Source organism: Phacochoerus africanus, chromosome 1 (genome assembly GCF_016906955.1).
Source record: "Phacochoerus africanus isolate WHEZ1 chromosome 1, ROS_Pafr_v1, whole genome shotgun sequence".
Lineage (NCBI taxonomy): Eukaryota > Metazoa > Chordata > Mammalia > Artiodactyla > Suidae > Phacochoerus > Phacochoerus africanus.
Genome location: NC_062544.1, coordinates 221,059,313 through 221,082,526, shown reverse-complemented (window position 1 = coordinate 221,082,526; position 23,214 = coordinate 221,059,313). Strand labels below are relative to the sequence as shown.

Here is a 23,214-nt window from a genome sequence, read left to right as displayed (position 1 = left end):
TTGCCATTATTTTGTTGACAATTCAATTCATTCATCTCATATTGTCATGAATTGTCATTTTTTTGTTGACAATTCAATTCATTCATCTCATATTCATCTGAGATATTGGCCTTTTATTTTCTTTTTTGTAGTATTTTTGATTTTGGTGTCAGGGTATAGGTGGCCTCATAGAATGAATTTGGGAATGTTCCGTCTTTTATTTTGGGGAAAAGTGCAAGAAGGATCTTATTAGCACCTTTATATTTTGGTAGAATTTCCTTGTGAATCCATCTAGTTCTGGACTTTTGTTAGAATTTTTTTATTATAATAAATTCAAGTTCACTACTAGTGATCTGTCCTTTTAGATTGTTTTTTTCTTCCTGTTGCAGTATTGAAAATTTATATGTTTCTAGAAATGCATCCATTTCTCCTACTTTGTCCAGTTTGTGCACATCTAACTATTCACAGTATTTTATTTTGTGTGTGTCTCTGTGATATTGGTCATTTCCCTGCTTGCATTTCTTGTTTTGTTTATATGAGTCCTCTCTCTTCTCTTCCTGGTAAGCCTGTCTAAAGACTTATCAATTTTGTTTATCTTTTCAAAAAGCCAGCCCTTGATTTCATTGATCTTTTCTATTGTTTATTTTGTCTCTATTTTATTTATTCCCTTCCTTTTTTTTTTTTTGTCTTTTTTAGGGTTGCACCCACAGCATATGGAGGTCCCCAGGCTAGAGGTCGAATCAGAGCTGTAGCTGCTGGCCTATGCCACAGCCACAGCAACTTGGGATCTGAGCCATGTCTGTGACCTACACCACAGCTCATGGCAATGCCAGATCCTTAACCCACTGAGCAAGGCCAGGAATTGAACCTGTGTTCTCATGGATACTAGCCAGATTCATTTCCGCTGAGCCATGACAGGAACTCCTATTTATTTCCTTTCTGATCTTTATTATTTCCTTCCTTCTGCTGACATGGGGCTTTGTTTGTTATTCTTTTTCTAATTTCTTTAGATGGAGGATTAGGTTGTTTATTAGAGATTTTTTTTCTTGTTTCTTGAAGTAAGCCAGTATCACTATACATTTTGTCTTAGGATTTCTTTTGCTATATCCTATCAATTTTGAAAAGTTGTGTTGCCATTTTCATTTGTCTCTAGGTATTTTCCATTTTCCTCTTTGATTTCTTCATTGACCTATTTGATTTTTAGTAGCATGTTGTTTTAGTCTCCATGTATTTGTGCTCTTCCCCCCCTTTTTTTTTCGGTATAATTGCTTTTTAGTTTCATACTGTTGTGGTTTTAAAAAATGCTTAATATAATATCTATTCTAATTTTGTTGAGACTTGTTTTGTGGCTTAGCATGGAGATCATTCCATTTGCACTTGAAGAGAAAGTGTATTTTGCTGTTTTTGGGTGGATGTCCTATAGATATATATTAAGTCCAACTAGTCTATTATATCATTTAAGACCATTAATGCCTTACTGATTTTCTGTGTGGATGATCTATCCATAGATATAAGCAGGGTGTTAAATAAGTCCTCTACTATTGTTATATTACTGTTAATTTCTCCCTTTATGTCTGTAAATATTTGATTTATATATTTAGGTACTTCTTTATTGGGTGCATATATGTTAATGGGTATAATGTTCTCTTCTTGTATTGATCACTTTATCATTATATAAACCCCTTCTTTTGTTATAGACTTTGTTTTATTGTCTTTTTTTTTTTTTTTGTCTTTTTAGCACCACACCCACAGCATATGGAGGTCCCCAGGCTAGGGATCAGATTGGAGCTGTAGCGGCCAGCCTACAGCAGAGCAACTTGGGATACAAGCTGTGTCTGCAACCTACACCACAGGTCATGGCAACACCATATCCTTAACCATTTGAGCAAGGCCAGTGATCCAACCCACATCCTCATGGATTCTAGTCAGGTTTGTTAACTGCTGAGCCACAATGGAAACTCCTGACTTTATTTTATGAAAGTGTTATTGAAGTATAGTTGATTTTCCAGTGTAACAATTTCTGCTGTACAGCAAAGTGATTCAGTTCCACATATACATATATACATTCTCTTTCAGATTCTTTTCCCATATAGACCAACACAGACTATTGGGTAGTTCCCTGTGCAATACAGCAGGTATGTTAGTTAGCAATTACATATATCACAGTGTGCATATGCCAGTCCCAAACCTCCAGTCCATCCTTCTCCCTCACCTGTCCCTTTTGGTAATCATAAGTTTGTTTTTGAAGTCTATGAGTCTTTTTCTATTCTACAGATAAGTTCATTTATATCCTTTTTGTAGATGCCACATATAAGTGATATCACATGATATTTGTCTTTCTCTTACTGACTTCACTTAGGATGATAATTTCTAGATCCATCCATGTTGCTGCAAATGGCATTATTTCATTTTTTTTATGGTTGGGTCTTACTCCATTTTGTCTATGTACCACATCTTTTTACATTCTTCTGTCTGGATGTTCACTTTGCTTCTATTCTTAGCTATTGTAAATAGTGCTGAAATGAACATTGGGATGCGTGTATCTTTTTGAGTTATGGTTTTCTCTGAGTAAATGCCCAGGAATGGGATTGCTGGATCATATGTTAGTTCTATTTACTGTTTTTGAGGAATCTCCATACAGTTTTCTGCAGCAAAAATTTACCTTCCCACCAACAGTGTAGGAAGATTCCATTTTCTCCACACCTAATCCAGAATTTATTGTTAGTAAACTTTTTGATGATGGTCATGATGGCTGGTATAAGGTGGTACCTTATAGTAGTTTTGATTTGCATTTATCTAATAATTAGTGATATTGAGCATCTTTTTTTTTTTTTTTTTTTTGGCCAGCTCTATGTCTTCTTTAGGGAAATGTCTATTTAGATCTGCACATTTTTTGATTGAGTTGTTTGATTTTGATATTAGGTTAAATGAGTTGTTTGTATATTTTAGAGATTACTCTTTTGTCAGTAACTTCATTTGCAAAAATTTTCTCTCATTCTGAGTTATCTTTTCATTTTTCTTATGGATTCCTTTGCTGTGCAAAAATATTTAATTTTAATTAAGTCCCATTGGTTTAATTTTATTGGCATTACTCTAGGAGGTCTATCTGGGAAGATAATGCTGCAGTTTTTGTGAGAGAGTGTTTAGCCTGTGTTTTCCTCTAAGAGTTTTATAGTATCCAGTCTTATATTTAGATGTTTAATCCATTTTTGAGTTTATTTTTGTTTATGACATTAGAGAATGTTCTAATTTCATTCTTTTACATGTTGTTGTCCATTTTTCCCAGCACCACTAATTGAAGAGGCTTTCTTTTCTCCATTGTATATTCTTGCTTACTTTGTCAAAGATTAATTGACAATAGGTTTGTGGGTTTATTTCTGGGCTTTCTATCCTGTTCCTTTGGTCTATATTTCTCTTTTTGTGACAGCTCTGTACAGTTTTAATATCTCTAGCTTTGTACTATAGTTTGAAGTCAGGGAGCAGGATTCTTCCAGCTCCATTTTTCATTCTTGGGATTGCTTTGGCTCTTTGAGGTCTTTGTGTTTCCATACAAATTTAAATTTTTTGTGTTCTAATTCTGTGGAAAATGCCATTGGTAATTTGATAGGGATTGCTTTGCATCTGTAGATTGCCTTGGGCAGTATGGTCATTTTATTTTATTTTTATTTATTTATTTATGGAGGTTCCTGGGCTAGGTGTTGAGGTGGAGCTGTAGCTGCTGGCCTACACCACAGCCACAGCAATGATGGATCTTTAACCCACTGAGTGAGACCAGTGATTGAACCTGCAACCTTGTGGTTGCTAGCTGGGTTCATTAACCACTGAGCCATGATGGGAACTCCAGAATGGTTATTTTAATGATATTGATTCTTCCAATCCAAGAGCATGTTTGTATCATCTTTGATTTCTTTCATCAGCATCTTAGAGTTTTCAGAGTACAGGTCTTTTGTCTCTTTAGGTAGGTTTATTCCTAGGTATTTTATTCTTTTTGATGTGATGGTAAATGGGATTGTTTCCCTAACTTTTCTTTCTGATCTTTCATGATTAGTATATAGAAATGCAGGAGTTCCTGTTGTGCCTCAGCAGGTTAAGAACCTGACATAGTATCCATGAGGATGTGGGTTTGATTCCTGGCCTTGCTTAGTGGGGTAAGGATCTGGCATTGCTACAAGCTGCAGCATAGGTCACAGATAGGGCTTGAATCCCACATTGCCGTGACTGTGGCATAGGCCAGCAGCTGCAGCTCTGATTTGATCTCTAGCCTGGGAACTTCCATTTGCCACAGGGGGAGCCCTAAAAAAAGAAAAAAAAAGGAAATGCAACAGATTTCTGTGTATTAATTTTGTATCCTGCAACTTTACTGAATTCAGTTGATGACCTCTAACTGTTTTCTGGTAGCATCTTTAAGATTTTCTATGTATAGTATCATGATATCTGCAAAGAGTTTTTACTTCTTCCTTTTTAATTTGGATTCCTTTTATTTCTTTCTTTTTAATTTGGATTCCTTTTTTTTCTTTTCTTTTCTTTTTTTTTTTTTCTTGTCTTTTGTCTTTTTAGGGCTGCATCCACAGCATACGGAGGTTCCCAGGCTAGGGGTTTAATCAGAGCTGTTGCTGCCCACCTACACTAGAGCCACAGCAATATCAGATCCGAGCCACATCTGCAACCTACATCACAGTTCGTGGCAGTGCTGGATCCTTAACACACTGAGCGAGGCCAGGGGTCCAACCTGCAACCTCATGGTTCCTAGTCAGATTCATTTCTGCTGCACCACAATGGGAACTCCCCTTTTATTTCTTTTTTCTCTGTTTGCTGTGGTTAGGACTTCCAAAACAATGCTGAACAAAAAAGGATGAAAGTGGACATCCTTGTCTAGTTCCTGATCTCAGTGGGAATTCTTGCATTTTTTTCACCATTGAGAATGATGTTAGCTGTGGGTTTGTCATATATTGCCTTTACTATGTTGAGGTAGGTTCCTTCTGTGCCCACTTTCTTTCTTTTTCTTTTTGCTTTTTAGGGCTGCACCCATGGCATATGGAAGTTCTCAGGCTAGGGGCTGAATCGGAGCTTTAGCTGCTGGCCTACACCACAGCCATAGCAATGCAGAATGCGAGCCTCGTCTGCAACCTACACCTCAGCTCATGGCAATGCTGGATCCTTAACCCACTGTGCAAGGCCAGGGATTGAACCTGCATTCTCATGGATGCTAGTCAGATTCATTAACCACTGAGTCATGACAGGAGCTCCTATGCCCACCTTCTGGAGGATTTTTATTTTTTATCAGAAGTGCGTATTGGATTTTTGTCAGAAGTTTTTTCTGAATCTATTGATATAATCATCTGGGGGTTTTTTTTGTTTTTTTTTGTTTTTTTTTGTTTTTTTGTTTTTTTGCTATTTCTTTGGGCTCCTCCTGCGGCATATGGAGGTTCCCAGGCTAGGGGTCGAATCGGAGCTGTAGCCACTGGCCTATGCCAGAGCCACAGCAACTCGGGATCCAAGCCACGTCTGCAACCTACCCCATAGCTCACGGCAACGCCGGATTGTTAACCCACTGAGCAAGGGCAGGGACCGAACCCGAAACCTCATGGTTCCTAGTCGGATTCGTTAACCACTGCGCCACGATGGGAACTCCTAATCATCTGGTTTTTATTCTTCAGTTTGTTAATGTGGTGTATCTGATTGATTTGCAGATATTGAAAAATCCTTGCATCCCTGGGGTAAATCCTACTTGATCGTGGTATATGATCCTTTTATTTTATTGCTGGATTCAATTTTCTGGTATTTTGTTTTGGGTTTTTTGTTTCTATACCCATCAATGACATTGGCCTGTAATTTTCTTTTTTATGGTATCTTTGGTTTTGGTATCAGGGTGATGGTGGCCTCAAAGAATGAATTTGAAGTATTCCTTCCACTGCATTTTTTTTTCCTTTGGAATAGTTTCAGAAGGATAGGTATTAACTCTTCTCTAAATGTTTGATAGAATTCACCTGTGAAGTCATCCAATACTGGACTTTTGTTTGTTGGAAGTTATTTTTTTTTCTTTCTTTTTTGGCTTCCCTGTGACTTATGAATTTCCTGGGCCAGGGATCAGATCCGAGCTGCAGCTGTGACTTCAACTTTAACTGTCTGGATCCCTTAGCCCAGTGCACCAGGTTGTAGATTGAACTAGCAATGCTACAGAGACCAGTGCCACAGTGGGAACTGCTGGGTTCATCTTGTTCGGCATGCTCTGTGCCTCCTATACAAGCCTGTTTCCTTCTTCAGGCTTGGAAATTTTTCAACTATAATTTAATCAAATACATTTTTTACCCCCCTTCTCTCTTCTCTTTCTGGAACCCCCTTTTTTTTTTTTTTTTTGTCTTTTTGCTATTTCTTTGGGCCACTCCCACGGCATATGGAGGTTCCCAGGCTAGGGGTCGAATCGGAGCTGTAGCCACTGGCCTATGCCAGAGCCACAGCAACGCGGGATCCGAGCCGCGTCTGCAACCTACACCACAGCTCACGGCAACGCCGGATCCTTAACCCACTGAGCAAGCGCAGGGACCGAACCCGCAACCTCATGGCTCCTAGTCGGACTTGTTAACCACTGCGCCACGACGGGAACTCCTCTGGAACCCTTATAATGCAAATGATGATATCCTTGATGTTGTCCCATACATGCATTAAACTGTTCTCAACTTTTTGTTTTTGTTTTTTCCTGTTCTGATTGAGTGATTTCCATTATCTTGTCTTCTAGATCACTTATGCATCTTCTCTATCAACTAGTCTTGTATTCATCCCTGCCGGTGTGTTTTTCATTTCAGTTATTGTATTCTTCAGTTCTGACTGGTCCTTTTAAAATATATTTTCTAGTTTCCTGTGAAACTTACTGTGTTCATCTATCCCTTTTCCTAATTCAGTTAGCACACTTACTAATGCTTTGAATTTTCTATCTGTAAGTTGTTTATTTCTGGTGGGGTTTTTTTTTTTTTTTAGGTGTTCTCTCTTGCTCTTTTAGGTGAAATAAATTCCTTCTTATTTTGCTTATCTTTCTGTCTGTGAAATTAGTTGAAACAGTTACCTATTGGTTTCCTTATGTGGGAGTTCCAATATAGTCTGTGTATATTCAGTGGCTTTGTTGGGAGAGCTGGATTTGATGTGAACACGTCACATTTTTCTTTCTTTTTTTTTTTGAGAATTGACTGTATTTTTTATCTAAGCCTCTGTAGTCTGAGATTAACCTTTGCCTTAACTAATACAAAGTTCTAATGCTGTTTTTTTGTCTTTGTTTTTCTTTTTTTTTAATTGTTATTTCCCCAATACAATTTTTTTCTACTGTACAGCATGGTGACCCAGTTACAGTTACACATACATGTACACATTCTATTTTCTCACATTATCATGCTCCGTTATAAGTGACTAGACATAGTTCCCAGTACTACACAGCAGGATCTCATTGCTAATCCATTCCAAAGGCAATAGTTTGCATCTATTAACCCCAAGCTCCCAATCCACCCCATTCCTTCCCCCTCTCCCTTGGCAACCACAAGTCTATTCTCTATATCCATGATTTTCTTTTCTGTGGAAAAGTTCATTTGTGCCATATATTAGATTCCAGATATAAGTGATATCATATGATATTTGTTTTTCTGGCTTACTTCACTCAGAATGAGAGTCTCTAGTTCCATTCATGTTGCTGCAAATGCCATCATCCTGTTCTTTTTTTATGGTTGACTAGTATTCCATTGTGTGTATATGCCACATGTTCCTAATCCAATCCTATGTTGATGGACATTTGGGTTGTTTCCATGTCTTGACTATTGTGGGTAGTGCTGCAGTGAACATGCGGGTGCATGTGTCTTTTTTAAAGGAAAGTTTTGTTTGGATATATGCCCAAGAGTGGGATTGCTGGGTCATATGGTAGTTCTATGTACAGATTTCTAAGGTACCTCCAAACTGTTCTCCATAGTGGTTGTACCAGCTTACCTTTCCACCAACAGTGCAGGAGGGTTCCCTTTTCTCCATACGCCTCCAGCATTTGTTATTTGTGGACTTATTAATGATGGCCATTCTGACTGGTGTGAGGTGGTATCTCATGGTAGTTTTGATTTGCATTTCTGTAATAATCAGGGATGTTGAGCATTTTTTCATGTGTTTGTTGGCCATCTGTACATCTTCCTTGGAAAAATGTCTATTCAGGTCTTTTGCCCATTTTTCCATTGGGTTGTTGGCTTTTTTCCTGTTGAATTGTGTAAGTTGCTTGTATATTCTAGAGATTAAGCCCTTGTCAGTTACATCATTTGAAACCATTTTCTCCCATTCTGTAAGTTGTCTTTTTGGTTTCCTTTGCTGTGCAAAAGCTTGTCAGTTTTATTAGGTCCCATTGGTTTATATTTGCTCTAATTTCTGTTGCTTTGGAAGACTGACCTGAGAAAATATTTATAAGGTTGATGTCAGAGAATGTTTTGCCTGTGTTCTCTTCTAGGAGTTTGATGGTGTCTTGTCTTATATCTAAGTCTTTAAGCCATTTTGAGTTTATTTTCATGCATGGTGTGAGGATGTGTTCTAATTTAATTGCTTTGCATGCAGCTGTCCAGGTTTCCCAGCAATACTTGCTGAAAGGACTGTCTTTTCCCCATTTTATGTTCTTGCCTCCTTTGTCAAAGATTAATTGACCATAGGTGTCTGGGTTTATTTCCGGGTTCTCTATTCTGTTCCATTGGTCTGTCTGTCTGTTTTGGTACCAGCACCACACTGTTTTGATGACTGTGGCTTTGTAATATTGCCTGAAGTTTGGGAGAGTTATGCCTACTGCTTAGTTTTTGTCCCTCAGAATTGCTTTGGCAATTCTGGGTCTTTTGTGGTTCCATATAAATGTTTGGATTGTTTGTTCTAGTTCTGTGAAAAATGTCATGGGACATTTGATAGGAATTGCATTGAATCTGTAGATTGCTTTGGGTAGTAGGGCCATTTTCACAATATTAATTTTTCCAACCCAGGAGCATGGAATAGCTTTCCATTTCTTTACATATTATTTAATTTCCTTGATTAATGTTTTATAATTCTTAGCATATAAGTCTTTCATCTCCTTGGTCAGGTATATTCCCAGGTATTTGATTTCTTGGGGTGCAGTTTTAAAAGGTATTGTATTTTTGTATTCCTTTTCTAATATTTCACTGTTAGTATACAGAAACATGACTGATTTCTGAATGTTAATCTTATATACTACAACTTTGCTGAATTTGTTGATCAGTTCAAGTAGTTTTGGGGTTGAGTCCTTAGGGTTTTCTATATATCGTACCATGTCATCTGCATACAGTGACATGTCACATTTTCTTAGGGCATGCTGGCAGCTCCCATCTTGGCAGGTGGGGCTGGAGGTGGAGGTGCTAGGGCTGGAGCCGTATGGTGAAGCTTCCCCTCTGCTCAGTGGCCATCGCTGTCCTATAGGTGGTGGGTTCCTGTCCCACACTGGTTGCTTGCTGTAGCAGAAGTCCTGGGGGTCAGATTTAAGCTGGCTTTGTCCCTTCTAAGTCTACACTTTCCCCATTCTCAGCACCAGCACCCTCACCCTAGGTGAGAGCAGTGTTGGAGTAAGAGGGCCTGTCATGGAGCATTTGGCATGGATTGGAGTGTGGGCCATGGCAGTCCATCTGGTGCTGAAGATCTGGACTGTCTCTGATGCCCTTCCTGTGTTAGTGCCAGCAGTGTCTGCCCCCACCCTGCTCAGATGCTGCTTTGTGTCTGAGCCACCTCTGTGTTTCACAGCTGAGCTCCTGAGCAAGGCCAGAATATTTGCTGGCTCATGCTGGTATGCATGCTGAAGCATTTATGAGAAACCAGCCAGCACCTGTGCAATTTTCAGTCTGCCCTCTGCCCTGTTTTGTGAGAAAGTAAGCATGCATGTGCTCCTTACAAGCAGAGTCCAGGCCCCCACAGCTTACCTGGTATTCCCACTGGCTCTCCAGTCAGCCAAGGGGACTTGTCTTCCCTGTGTCAGACCCCAGGGCTGGGGTGCCCAATACATGACTCAAACCACTCTCTTCCTTAGAAAGCTCTCTGCCTGTGTAAAATCCCCCTCCTATTCCAAATCCCCTAGGAGGTCCCAACCTGATCACTTCTCTTCCCTTCCTACCCATGTGGGTCTTTCTAATGGCCTTGATTGTGCAAAAATCTTTCTGTGAGTCTCCAGTTAATTTTCAGTGAGAATTTTTCATGCATTTTTGATTTATTCATCAGGGGAGGCGAGTTCCACATCCTACTCCACTGTCTTGATCTCCTTCTCCAGACAAAAGACGTTAAAACAGACTCTCCTGTGAGCCTGCTGTGGTCCAACAGTGCCCTCCACATTGCTAACCACCACACAGCAGTCAATTTTCTACTCTGTAGTATTTGACTAGTTACTTTCTCCTTGAAACCATTTCTTCATTTGAAATCTGTAACACAACTCTCTTGTTCTTACTTCACTGATCTCAATACTTTTTTTTTTGTCTTTTCTAGGGCCACTTCCGTGGCATATGGAAGTTCCCAGGCTAAGGGTCTAATTAGAGCTGTAGCCACCGGCCTACGCCACAGCAACTCGGGATCCAAGCCGCATCTGCGACCTATACCACAGCTCATGACAATACTGGATCCTTAACCCACTGAGCAAGGCCAGGGGTTGAACCTGCAACCTCATCGTTCCTAGTTGGATTCGTTAACTACTGCACCACGACGGGAACTCCTCAATACATATTTTGGACATAATGTCCTACAGGATGAAATCTTAGTCAATGATGATCATGATGAATAAAAATGTCTCATACAGTTCTGTTTAGTTACTAGATTTTCACAGGAAGACACACGTACACAACCAGTAAGTTTATGAATTGCATGGCATGATGATTATTTACTGTTCATTAGGTGGAAGTGGATCTCCATAAAGGTCTTCATCCTTGAGGTCTCCATATTGAGTAGGCTGAGGAGGAGGGAGAAGGAGGGGTTGGTCTTTCTGTCTCAGGGGCAGCAGAGGTGAAGGAGATGGGAGGGAAGGCAGGGGAAGCACACTCAGTGTTGCTTTACAGAATACATTGTAATTTCTGTCTGACTTTTTTGCCTTTTCATTTCTCTAAAAATGTTTCTATCTGGTACCAATTCTCCTTCCATCATTTGCTTTAGTTTCAGTGCCTGTGTCATAGAAGGATACATGTCGTAAAAGAAGTGAAAAGCAGTTTTGAATAATGAAAACTATTTTCCCAGATCATCTAATGTCAGCTTCTGCTTCTACATCTTCTTCCTCGTTGTGTGGCACTGGGTTGGAAGCACTCATCTCCACCAGGCTGTCTTCTGTGGTGTCTTTTAGGTCTTGAATTCTCCAAGATCCTTATCTTGAAACCCTTCACCCTCTACTGTTTTTTAAAAAAATTATCTATCTATCTATTTATTTATTTTATATTTACCGTATCCACAATCTCTTTCATGATTTCCTTGATTGGTTGTGTCATAAATCCTGTCAAGACATGCATAATATCTGGACACACTTTTCTCCAGCAGGAATTTCTTATTTGGGGCTTAATGGTGTTCACGGCTTTTTCTGTAACAATGACGGCATCCTCAATGGTGTGATCCTTTTAGACTTTCATGATGTTCTATCAGAGTTCTCTTCTGTAGCAATGACAATCCTTTCCATAGAGTACTGTGTATAATGAGCCTTAAAGATCCTTAGGACCCCCTGATCCTAAGGCTGAATTATAGCTATTGTGTTGGGGCTCAAATAGATCACTTTGACGCCTTTGGTATTAAATTCGTGGAGTTGTAGGTGGCCAGGGATGTTGTCCAATGTCAAAAGAGCTTTAGGAGTTCCCGTCGTGGCGCAGTGGTTAACGAATCCGACTAAGAACCATGAGGTTGCAGGTTCGGTCCCTGCCCTTGCTCAGTGGGTTAACGATCCGGCGTTGCCGTGAGCTGTGGTGTAGGTTGCAGACGCGGCTCGGATCCCGCGTTGTTGTGGCTCTGGTGTAGGCCGGTGGCTACAGCTCCGATTCGACCCCTAGCCTGGGAACCTCCATATGCCGTGGGAGCGGCCCAAGAAATAGCAACAGCAACAACAACAACAACTACAACAACAACAACAACAAAAAGACAAAAAAAAAAGAGCTTTAAAAGGCAGTACCTTATGAGTGAAGTACTTCCCGACTTCAGAAACAATGAATAGAACTAATACAGAAAAAGTGTTCTTGTCCGGGCATTCTTTTACAACCAAAAGAATGGCAGCTGGTGTTTATCTTTTCCTTTAAAGGCTCAGGGGTTAGCAGCTTTTATAGACAAGGATAGTCCTGATCATAACTCAACCGCATATGCAAAAATCAGTTAATCTATCCCTTCCTGCCTTGAATCTTGGTGCTCACTTCTCTTCCTTACTAAGAAATGTTCTTTGTGGCATTTTTTTCCCCCCATAATAGGGCACTTTCATATTCATTAAAAACCTGTTCAGACAGATACTCTTTCTCCTCAAGGATTTTCTTAATGGTATCTGGGAGCATATCTTCTGCTTCTTGATCAGCAGAAGCTGCTGCCCCTGTTATCTTGGTTTAAATCTAACCTTTTTTTAAAATTATCAAACCGTCTTTTGGTGGCATTAAATTCTCCAATTTTATTTATTTATTATTTATTTATTTATTGTCTTTTTGCCTTTTCTGGGGCCGCTCCCACGGCATATGGAGGTTCCCAGGCTAGGGGTCTAATTGGAATTGTAGCTGCTGGCCTACACCAGAGCCACAGCAATGCCAGATCCGAGCCATGTCTGCGACCTATACCACAGCTCATGGCAACGCCGGATCCTTAACCCACTGAGCAAGGTCAGGGATCAAACCTGCAACCTCATGGTTCCTAGTCAGATTTGTTAACTACTGAGCCATGACGGGAACTCCAAATTCTCCAATTTTAGATTCTTCACCTTCCTTTTACTATAAGTTCTCATATGACTTTGCTTTTTCTTGAATCATATTAGAGTCTATAAATATTCCTTTTCTTATAGCAATCCTGCATCCACCTGAAAGCTGCATTTTCAACATGAAATTGAAAGGTATTTTGCAAAAAATGCAAGATTTTCACATCTGCTGGTATAGCTGCAGTGTTAACTTTGTGAATTTCCTTTTCTTTTTTTCACAATGGTCCTTGGGCTGGTTTTGTTTATCTTGAAATGGTGGGTAACTGCAGCTGCAGACCTGTCTATGGTGCATATCACACATTTCAACTTTTCCTGGTAATATCATGGCTTTTCTCTGCTTCTTGGGAGCACTTCCAGCATCACTAGTGGCACTTTGTATGGGTCCAGTTGTGTTAGTCAAGGTTTCCGGTATCACACTAAACATGATGAAAAATACATGAGAACTGCTAGGGATCACTTGTTACTGTGACATGGAATTTATTGGAGAGACAAAAACACTCGGAGATGATTAGCATCACCCTGCATCTAAGTGGACACTGGCAACACTTGGGCTCATGGCAAAAGCAACAGGTGGTCGCTATGAAATTATTATAGTAGTATATAGTATTACTATAGTTAATTTTATGCAATTATGATTTATACTGCATCTTGATGTTGGTTTACATTTCTCTTGACTTTGAATGGTACCATATATGGTCTGTAAGTGTCTGTGTGCATAAGTTTTGACAAATTTTAACTTTTTGTAATCGTTTTGTGTATTTGTGTATTTTATGATAGTAAATGATAAAACAGGCTGTCTATATATATTTTATGCATTCATGACATATATTTTTCTTTTTCAATATTTTTTGTCTGGGTTGTTCACCTGCAAGCTTTTTCAAATTGTCAAAAATTGCCAAAAAGTTTTTCCAGTATATTTCTTGAAAAATACCTGTGTATGAGTGGATCCATGCAATTTAGATTCCTGTTGTTCAAGGATCCACTATACTTTTATTTAAAAATTTTTTTATTAGTGTTGATTTACAATGTTCTGTCAAATTTTATGTGAATGGGTCACTTTGCTGTATAGCAAAGTGACCCATTCATACATACATAAATATATACATATTCTCACATTATCCTCCATCATGTTCTATCACAAGTGATTGGATATCGTTCCCTTGCTGTACAGCAGGATCTCATTGCTTATTCACTTCAAAAGCAATAGCTTGCATTTACTAACCCCAAGCTCCCAGTCCATCCCCTTCCCTCCCCTTTGACAACCACAAGTCTGTTCTCCATGTCCATGAGCTTGTTTCTTTTCTGTGGATAGGTTCATTTGTGCCATATATTAAATTCCAGATATAAGTGATATCTTACGGTATTTGTCTCTTTCTGACTTACTTCACTTAGTATGAGAGTCACTAGTTCTATCCATATTGCTGAAAATGGCATTATTTTGTTCTTTTTGTGCCTGAGTAGTATTCCATTCCTGTATATATACCACATCTTCTTAATCCATTCATCTCTCAGTGGACCTTTAAGTTGTTTCCATGTTTTGGCTATTGTGAATAGTGGTGCAATGAACATAGGTGTGCATGTTGTTTCTTTTTCAATGAAAGTTTTGTCCAGATACATGCCAAGGAGTGGGATTGCTGGGTCATATGGTGGTTCTATATTTATTTTTTTCTGAGGTACCTCAATATTGTTTTCCACAATGGTTGTACCAATTTACATTCCCACCAACAGTGGAGGAGGGTCCCCTTTTCTTCACACCCTCTCCAGCATTAGTTATTTGTTGACTTGTTGATGATGGCCATTCTGACCAGTGTGAGGTGGTACTTCATTGTAGTTTTGATTTGCATTTCTCTAATAATTAATGATGTTGAGCATTTTTCCATGTGCCTGTTGGTCATCTGTATATCTTCTTTGGAGAAATGTCTATTCAGGTCTTCTGCCCATTTTTCAACTGGGTTGTGGGTTTTTTGCTGCTGAGTTGTATAAATTGTTTGTATATTTTAGAGATTAAGCCCTTTAAAGTTGCATCATTTGAAACTATTTTCTCCCATTACATAGGTTGTCTGTTTGGGTTTTTTATGGTTTCCTTTGCTGTACAAAAGCTTTTAAGTTTGATTATGTACCATTGGTTTATTTTTATTTCTGTTGCCTTGAGGGACTGACCTAAGAAGACATTTGTATGGTTAATGTCAGAGAATGTTTTGCCTGTGTTCTCTTCTAGGAGTTTTATGGTATCTTGTCTTATGTTTAAGTCTTCAAGCCATTTTGGGTTTATTTTTGTGCATGATGTGAGTGTGTGTTCTAGTTCCATTGATTTACACATAGCTATTCAGTTTTCCCAGCGCCACTTGCTGGAGAGACTGTCTTTTTCCAACCCACTATACTTTTAGTCTCTTGCTGCTTTCTATTGATTCACTAGTTTTCGTTATCAGAGAGTTTTTTGGTTTTTTGTTTTTTGGGGGTTTTTGGGTCCTTTTTTTGCCTTTCTAGGGCCACTCCTGCAGCATTTGGAGGTTCCCAGGCTAGGGGTCTAATCGGAGTTATAGCCGCCAGCCTACACCAGAGCCACAGCAACGCCAGATCCTTAACCCACTGAGCAAGGCCAGGGATCGAACCCAAAACCTCATGGTTCCTAGTCAGCTTTGTTAACCACTGAGCCATGACGGGAAATCCCCAGAGAGCTTTTATGTATATTTGTTGACAGATTTATTTTCAGGAACCTCAGAGGCTCTATTACAACCACAGTAATTTGATGTGCTTCTAGATTTTACTCATAATTGCATATTTTTATTAATTTCAAGCTTTGGCTTAGTGCTTGTTATTTTATCACTTATTTATGTCTTTTGTGGAAAAAATAATGTGAAAATTACTACATGATGAGAAAGTAACAAAAGTGTAATTTTAAAATCAGAGAGATCAGAATTTTTAAAACTTTTAAGTTAAAAAGTATCCCCCAATGGCTAAAAATGGAACCAATGAACAAAACCTTACATATGATTTTGTCAGGACCTTTGGTAATCAAATTTTTTAAAATAAGGTGCATGTTGAAATAGAGACACACACACTTTTTTTTTTTTTTTGTCTTTTTGCCTTTTCTAGGGCCACTCCTGCGGCATATGGAGGTTCCCAGGCTAGGGGTTGAATCGAAGCTGTAGCCTCCGGCCTACGCCAGAGCCACAGCAACGTGGGATCCGAGCTGCATCTGCAGCCTACACCACAGCTCACAGCAATGCCAGATCCTTAACCCACTGAGCAAGGGCAGGGATCGAACCCGCAACCTCATGGTTCCTAGTTGGATCCGTTAACCACTGTGCCACTACGGGAACTCCCAAGACACACACAGTCTTTCACAAAGAACCAACAATACTGATGTTCAGGCCTTCAAGCCCAAAGTAAAGCTCTCTTCACTTTGATGCCTCTTAAATTTATTACCCCTCAGTTCACCCATAACAACAAAACATACCAGTCATTTACTGCACAGGACAATTTTCTCTTGCCCTGGCAATCATTTAAAACAGTTAATGAGTTCATGTGGGAGGACAGAAGTTGGGGATTTTGCTTGTATGTATGCATGATAGGACCTTTTAAAAATTCAAAAAAATTTTAAAGTCCCCCAAACTTTTCATTAAAATAGATACACCTAGAAAATGTTTCATGTTCATTGGTTAACTTATCATGGGGATATCATAGCATCTCTTGGGAGATCCATGCACCCTGGTTTGGCCTTTCTCAAACTGTCCTAATAAGGCCATAGAGAAGATTATTTATGGTTGATATTCAGATCTGTGGCCTAGATTTGGTAGTGGGAAAAAGTACAAAAGTAAGAAATGACACTTAATTGGTATTATTTCAGGCACTGTTGGATAAGAAGAATAAAGTTCTCAAAACAAAGAAACCCATGCGCTTTCTTCAAAGAAAGCCAGTACCTCAGCCTCGGCTTCCAACTCCCACCTTGGAGATGAGTTCCAATGTAAGTGTGAAGCTTCTTTTATTTGAAATGTTGAATTCAGTATTGCTATCTATTTATTCTCAAGGTAGTTTGGGTTACACAAACCTATTATAACCATGTTAATTTCCTAAGATCTGACTTCTGTAGCTTTTATCCTTATGTTTCAAATGCACACACACAAAAAAAAAGCAAAATAAAAGGAAATCTAACCTTTTCAGGAATAAAAACACAGAGAATAAAATCTTCCCAAGACAAGCAGACAATTCTCTTATATGTCTAATAAAAAAATAAAAAGATTGCATGATCAGTTGTTATAACCGTCTTCCCACATTAGGAAGTGGTGATGCCAGCTGGAGTTAGGGGTGAAATTCGAGGGGTGTCACCAAGACAGGCCAGCTTCTGGGGTAGGACTGGCTCAGAGGGCTTATCCTGACCAGGGTCATACCTCCCCTTTCAAGAGTCCCAGACTCAATTTGATCAACATTCCAGAGCTGGTTAGGACTTAAAGAACTGATTCAGACTAAATCTACAAGAAATTGCTAGAGATGCCACAATGCAAATATGTTAATTTATGGAGAGAGAGATAACTGCCTAGTGGATCAGGGTATTGCTCTTGGGCAGTCAGCTTGTTATCTCCAGCACAGGGCAGTTCTCACAAGAAGCCAAATTGTACAGAAGGTGGTTGTGCTTTTTCAGAGAGAGGGGAGTTCACGGGAGCTCTGACTGGCGCTTCTGATGGCTCAGCTCCATGGAGGGCCTGGCCATGAAGTGCTCCTGAGGTGCATCCCCTTTTCAGGACCTTGGGCTGACCACTGCCTGTGGTTAACATGCTGTCTTTCGCAAGGGTGAAGGCTGTTGATTGCCCTGTGGATTTCTTTTGCATTCAGAGGGGCTTTAATTAAATTTGCAGATTCTGCTCTTTGTGCTTTTGACACATACTTATTTAAGGTGATTTTTGTAGATGGTTGATCTTGTCCATCATTTTCTGATTTTACCAGTTTGGCTAAATTCTTGTGGGAATCGCCTCACTTTCACCTCTGATGTAGACCAGCTGTACTCTTTGTCTATTCATGATCAAACAATGAAAATACTATTGCAAAAGAGATGTTATTATCAATACGTACTGCTTCAAGAAAGATTTTGCTGGAAAGGTGTATAGAAAAAATAAAAACGGCTTAATCTGTAAGAATAGCATGACAATGGGGTTTTTTTTTTGCTTTTGATATAATTTATTAATGATATTTATCATGAAAAAATAACAATTTTAACAATGCAGTAAGTAACACTTAAGATTCTATATGTTCAGGAGTTCCCGTCATGGTGCAGTGATTAACGAATCCGACTGGGAACCATGAGGTTGCAGGTTCAATCCCTGGCCTTGCTCAGTGGGTTAAGGACCCGGCATTGCCGTGAGCTGTGGTGTAGGTCGCAGACGTAGCTTGGATCCCACGTTGCTGTGGCTGTGGCGTAGGCTGGCAGCTACAGCTCCAATAAGACCCCTAGCCTCGGAACCTCCATATGCCGCAGGAGTGGCCCTAGAAAAGGCAAAAAGACCAAAAAAAAAAAAAATCCTTCTGAGATCTAGCCTTTTGCTAGATATAAATCTTTTGCTTGATATAAATCTTCAAAAAAGTATTTGACACTGACTGCTGCTGTTCTTAAGCTGCTCAGTTTTCCCTTTGTTCTTTTAGGAAGAAGAAGATATAGAAATGGCTGTGATCTACCTTCAAAAGTTACTCCGGGGCAGAGTCATTCAGAACATGGTGTGTAGGGTGCAACCACGGGCCCTGTTCTTCTCCTTTGAGAATAGATTTACAGAATGCATTTGTGCTTGGTTCCTTGGGATGAACTGCCCCTTGAGCCCTGATGTCCTATGGAACTATATTCTTGAGTTACCTACCCATTCCCTCCTACTGCCATAGTTTGCCTGAGGTGAGTAGCACAGTGTCAGGGAGAGAGAGGATCTACCTGCTCTTTGCCGAAGTGTAACCAAGTCAGTGTGAAACTCATGTCTTCCTTGGAATTGCTAAATTCAACAATTTTTTTTTTTTTTTTTTTAGAGCCACACTCGCAGTATATGGAAGTTCCCAGGCTAGATAGAGGTCTAATCGGAGATGTAGCTGCTGGCCTACACCACAGCCACAGCAACACCAGATCTGAGCCACATCTGCAAGCTACACCACAGCTCACAGCAACGCCGGATCCTCTAACCCACTGAGAGAAGCCAAGGATCGAGCCCTCATCCTCATGGATACTAGTCAGGTTTATTACCACTGAGCCATGATGGGAACTCCCTAAATCCAGCAATTTTCATACTTGAATTTTGACTATTAAAACTTCCCAGGAGTTCCCTTTATGGCTCAGTGGGTTAAGAACCCAAGGTAGTCTCCATGAGGATGCAGGTTCAATCCCTGGCCTTGCTCAGTGGGTAAAAGATTCAACATTGCTGCAAGCTGTGGCCTAGGCTGCAGATGTGGCTTGGATCTGGCGTTGCTGTGGCTGAGGTGTAGGCCAGCAGCTGCAGTTCCAATTCAACACCTAGCCCAGGAACTTTCATTTGCCATAGATGCAGCTGTAAAAAAAAAAAAAAAAAAAAAAGAAAAAAAAATCCTGAAACAAGTGGATTCTCTAATTTTCCACAGTCAGAATACAATTATCTGAGATTCCATATAACTAGCAATACCTGCATAATAAATGATATAGCTAAGTAATAATAACTGCACATTTAAATTCTTACTATATGCTCACATTATATATTCTTCACTCTTTACATATCAGCTCATTTTTTCCCTTTCATTTACCCATTTTACAGGGGAGTAAATATGAGTCTGAGAGGGATGATTATTTGTGCTGCTGCTAGAGCAAGCACACACTTCTGTTTAAACATGGACAGATATAAAGCCTCAGCTAAAACATTTTTTTTCTCCCCAAACAGCTATAACTCTTAAGAGACTCAGTTATAGTGAGTAAGTCCTGGGAAGCTGACTGAGCATCTTGTGCTCAGCATTATTCTCTACTCTGCTGTCAATATTTCTCCAGGAGAAACATGGCAGTTTAGACAGCAGACTTGTGTGTTCCAGATCAGGGGCAGATCTCTTGGAAAATATGGCCGTGAAAAATACCATCCCCAGGCTTGTTAGGGAAGGAGCACAGCATACGTGGGGAAGGCTTATTTCCTAACATGATCCTATCATTGTCACCTTGTCTTTGAGAGGTATTTGAAGAAACTGAGTCAACAACTGATAGCTAAGTTCCTTCTCTGCCTGTGCAGCTGAAGGTGCCGAAAGGAGGGCTGACCCTGGTTCAGTGGAACACACCTGCTCTCTGGCCCCGAATGGCAGAAGAGAACCTGCCGTTCACTAGCACCTCACAAGTCACTGCCCGCGAGGCCTTGTGCCGGGCATGAGGGGTGGGGTGTGTGTGCAGAGTTGCAGGTCTCTCTCTTGATTTGATACAGATGTTTGAAGGGAAAGAGAAGCGACTGGAGTTGATCCAGGAGCTGCGCACCAGCCAGGCACTGCAAGAAGATGACAGGCTGGTGAAGAAAGCTGAGAAGCAGGTGACCCTGGCTTTGCAGCGGCAGAGGAACTTGCATGAGCACAAGGTGCTTTCCTGTCCTCTCCTTTCTTGTCTCATGTTCTCCCTTTGTTTTTATTGTTGTGCAAGTGAACATTATAGTAATGATAGATATCATGATGAAAAAGAAACATCCCCTCCAATCCCAACATTTTTCATCAGTGCTGCTGCAGTCTGTAATTTGAATTGGATGTGCCCTCCCTGAACTGAATAAGCTCTTACCATTTGCAAAAAAAAAAGGAAAAGAAAAAGAAAAACCCACACTTTTAAAAAGGTTTTCTTCTTTAATTTTTATTAAATATTTAGTGACTCTATTTCAGTGGGAGCTTAGCAGAATGAATAAATAATAAAAGCAATAGAAAAAAGTGGGAAATGAAATTTAAAAAACTATTCATACTCATTTATGAATTTTGGAGCTGTACATAGCTCATGCTGGTTAAGCTGCATATTAAGTATGTTAATATGATATTCTGTGACTTTCATCAGGTCCTCTGACCTCTGTGTGACTGATAGTAGCTATTAATTGCAGCTACTTTCTTCTGGCATTTGATTATACACACAGTATTTAATGTTTGACTACAGTGTAGATACACTTTTACTTTCTCTCCCACTTATCTGTAAATCAATGTGAAAAATAATCAGTCTGCACAGAGGTGAGTGTTATAAAAAAGTAAATATACAACAAAGTTAATAGACCCACCTTTAGTAACACACATAACCCTTGTGCTGTGAATTGGGCATAAAAGGTAAGCAGTCAGAAAGGAGCACCACTTTAATCCTTTTATGTGACTGGGGATGGATCTGAGTGATGGGAGCTGGTGTGGGGGAGGGAGGAAGAAAGCCACAGGCTGTGAGATCCAGCAGAGGGACCAGAGAAAGAAGAAGAGACACTGGACACTGGAGCCTCTTAAGCTGGGGGTCTCAGAGTCCTGGGAATGATGGGGACCGGCTGCACTCCTGTTCAGGTCAGGAGCAGAATGTCCTGGACCCAGAGGGGAAAATGCCTTCCTTGGCCCCTGAAGGTTTCTGCTTATAGACTTCAGCAGCTGCACCCAAGCCAGTCTATGAATTTTCAACTCATCTACCCATTTAGTGGCTAAATGCTTGACTGATAGATATCATGTCAGCCAAGAGCTAAGGGAGGAATTAATGGGAAGAGCAGTCACTTAACCATGGACCTGCCCTGATTATCTTCAGCTATACCTGGATCCACCAGTGAGATGAAGGCATCTAGGGTGGGGAGGAGTGGGCACCTCATGGGAACCTATGTCAGTGCTGATCCTCTCCTTTTCTCCTCTTATATATTCTATGGAAACAGTCCAGAAACTCCACAGCTCAGTTATATAATGTATCACAGCAGAATCACCTTCCTAAAGATTTATATGTAATTTTCAAATTAGACTATACTACCTGAGCATACCCAAGTTTCTTGCTGAGGAGGAGTCTAGACAGAAACAGGTAGCCAGCCTGGGATTTTTTTTTTTTTTTTTGTCTTTTTGTTGTTGTTGTTGCTATTTCTTGGGCCGCTCCCGCGGCATATGGAGGTTCCCAGGCTAGGGGTTGAATCGGAGCTGTAGCCACCGGCCTACGCCAGAGCCACAGCAACGCGGGATCCGAGCCGCGTCTGCAACCTACACCACAGCTCACGGCAACGCCGGATCGTTAACCCACTGAGCAAGGGCAGGGACCGAACCCGCAACCTCATGGTTCTTAGTCGGATTCGTTAACCACTGCGCCACGATGGGAACTCCCAGCCTGGGATTTTAAAGTTCTATCTTCTCCTCAAGTGAGGGAGCCTGTGATCCCTGGAGACAAGGAAAAAAATGTTTGTGCTCTCAGAGCTGAACAACCACTGTTTCTAAGTGTAAGGAGTGGTAAGATACTCTAAGTCTTATCCTTTTTGTCCACCTCTCTCTATTATATATAAAGTCAAACGAACTTTGTGGTTAGAAAGCATGTGTGGACTGGGAGGTGGATAAGGATGAAGATGTGGTGTTGGGGTGAAACTGCACTTAAATGCCATCTTAACCCAGTGGCCGTAACACCTGTGAGCCCTGTGTGGGTCCTCCTTGAGATACAAAACAGAAGGGAACTGAGCCCAGAGGGATAACCATCAGTGTGAGAGCAGCAAGTGCCAGGGAGAAGAGCTCTTTCCCCTTATCCCTGAGGACAGGAGCAGGAACATGATATAAGCTTTTTAAATTTGTTTTTAAATTTATATTGGAGCACAGTTAATTTACAATGTTGTGTTGGTTTCAGGTGAATGACAGTGATTCAGTTATACATAACCATATATCTATTTTTTTTTCAGATTCTTTTCCCATATAGGTAAGATAATCTTAAACGCTTATATTCTCCACATGCCAAAGCCAGGACAGGGATGCATAAGCAGAATCTGCAGCTTATCCCAGCCAAGAACGCCAGGCTCTTATTTTACCTCAGTGATTACACAGATATGCAGGCTTATTTCCTGCTCTGTTTCAAAGACAGTTCTTAATGACTTTGAGGTTATTTAAAAGAATAAAAAGTACCGAGGTTTCCTATTTTGCTGTTACTCAAGATCTTAAAATTCCCCAAACTTGTGTTAAAGAACCAAGCATTGAAAAATTAAAAGGTGTCCTAAGTGAATTCCTAGGAGATTCTAGTTTCTCGAACTCCAGTTTTATCTTTTAATAAAAACTTCAACATTTCCCTTCACGTCAGGGAAGACACAAAGCACTTTACCTTCTGGATAAAACTGAAAGGAAAAAAATTAATTATTTGTGGATACTAACAGAAATTTTTTGCTAATTCCTCTTTATAATTT

General features: G+C 40.1%; 1 protein-coding gene across 4 annotated transcripts in view; it reads left to right on the top strand.

Moving 5' to 3' along the window:
* CFAP91 (cilia and flagella associated protein 91) overlaps positions 1–23,214 on the top strand; it is a 163,377-nt gene that overhangs the window by 96,570 nt on the left and 43,593 nt on the right. For all 4 annotated transcript variants that reach the window (XM_047791414.1, XM_047791429.1, XM_047791421.1 and 1 more), the window contains 3 exons: positions 16,737–16,853; positions 18,524–18,595; positions 20,290–20,436. In XM_047791414.1, coding sequence (XP_047647370.1) covers positions 16,737–16,853; positions 18,524–18,595; positions 20,290–20,436 — 336 coding nt within the window. The remainder of the gene's footprint in view (positions 1–16,736; positions 16,854–18,523; positions 18,596–20,289; positions 20,437–23,214) is intronic.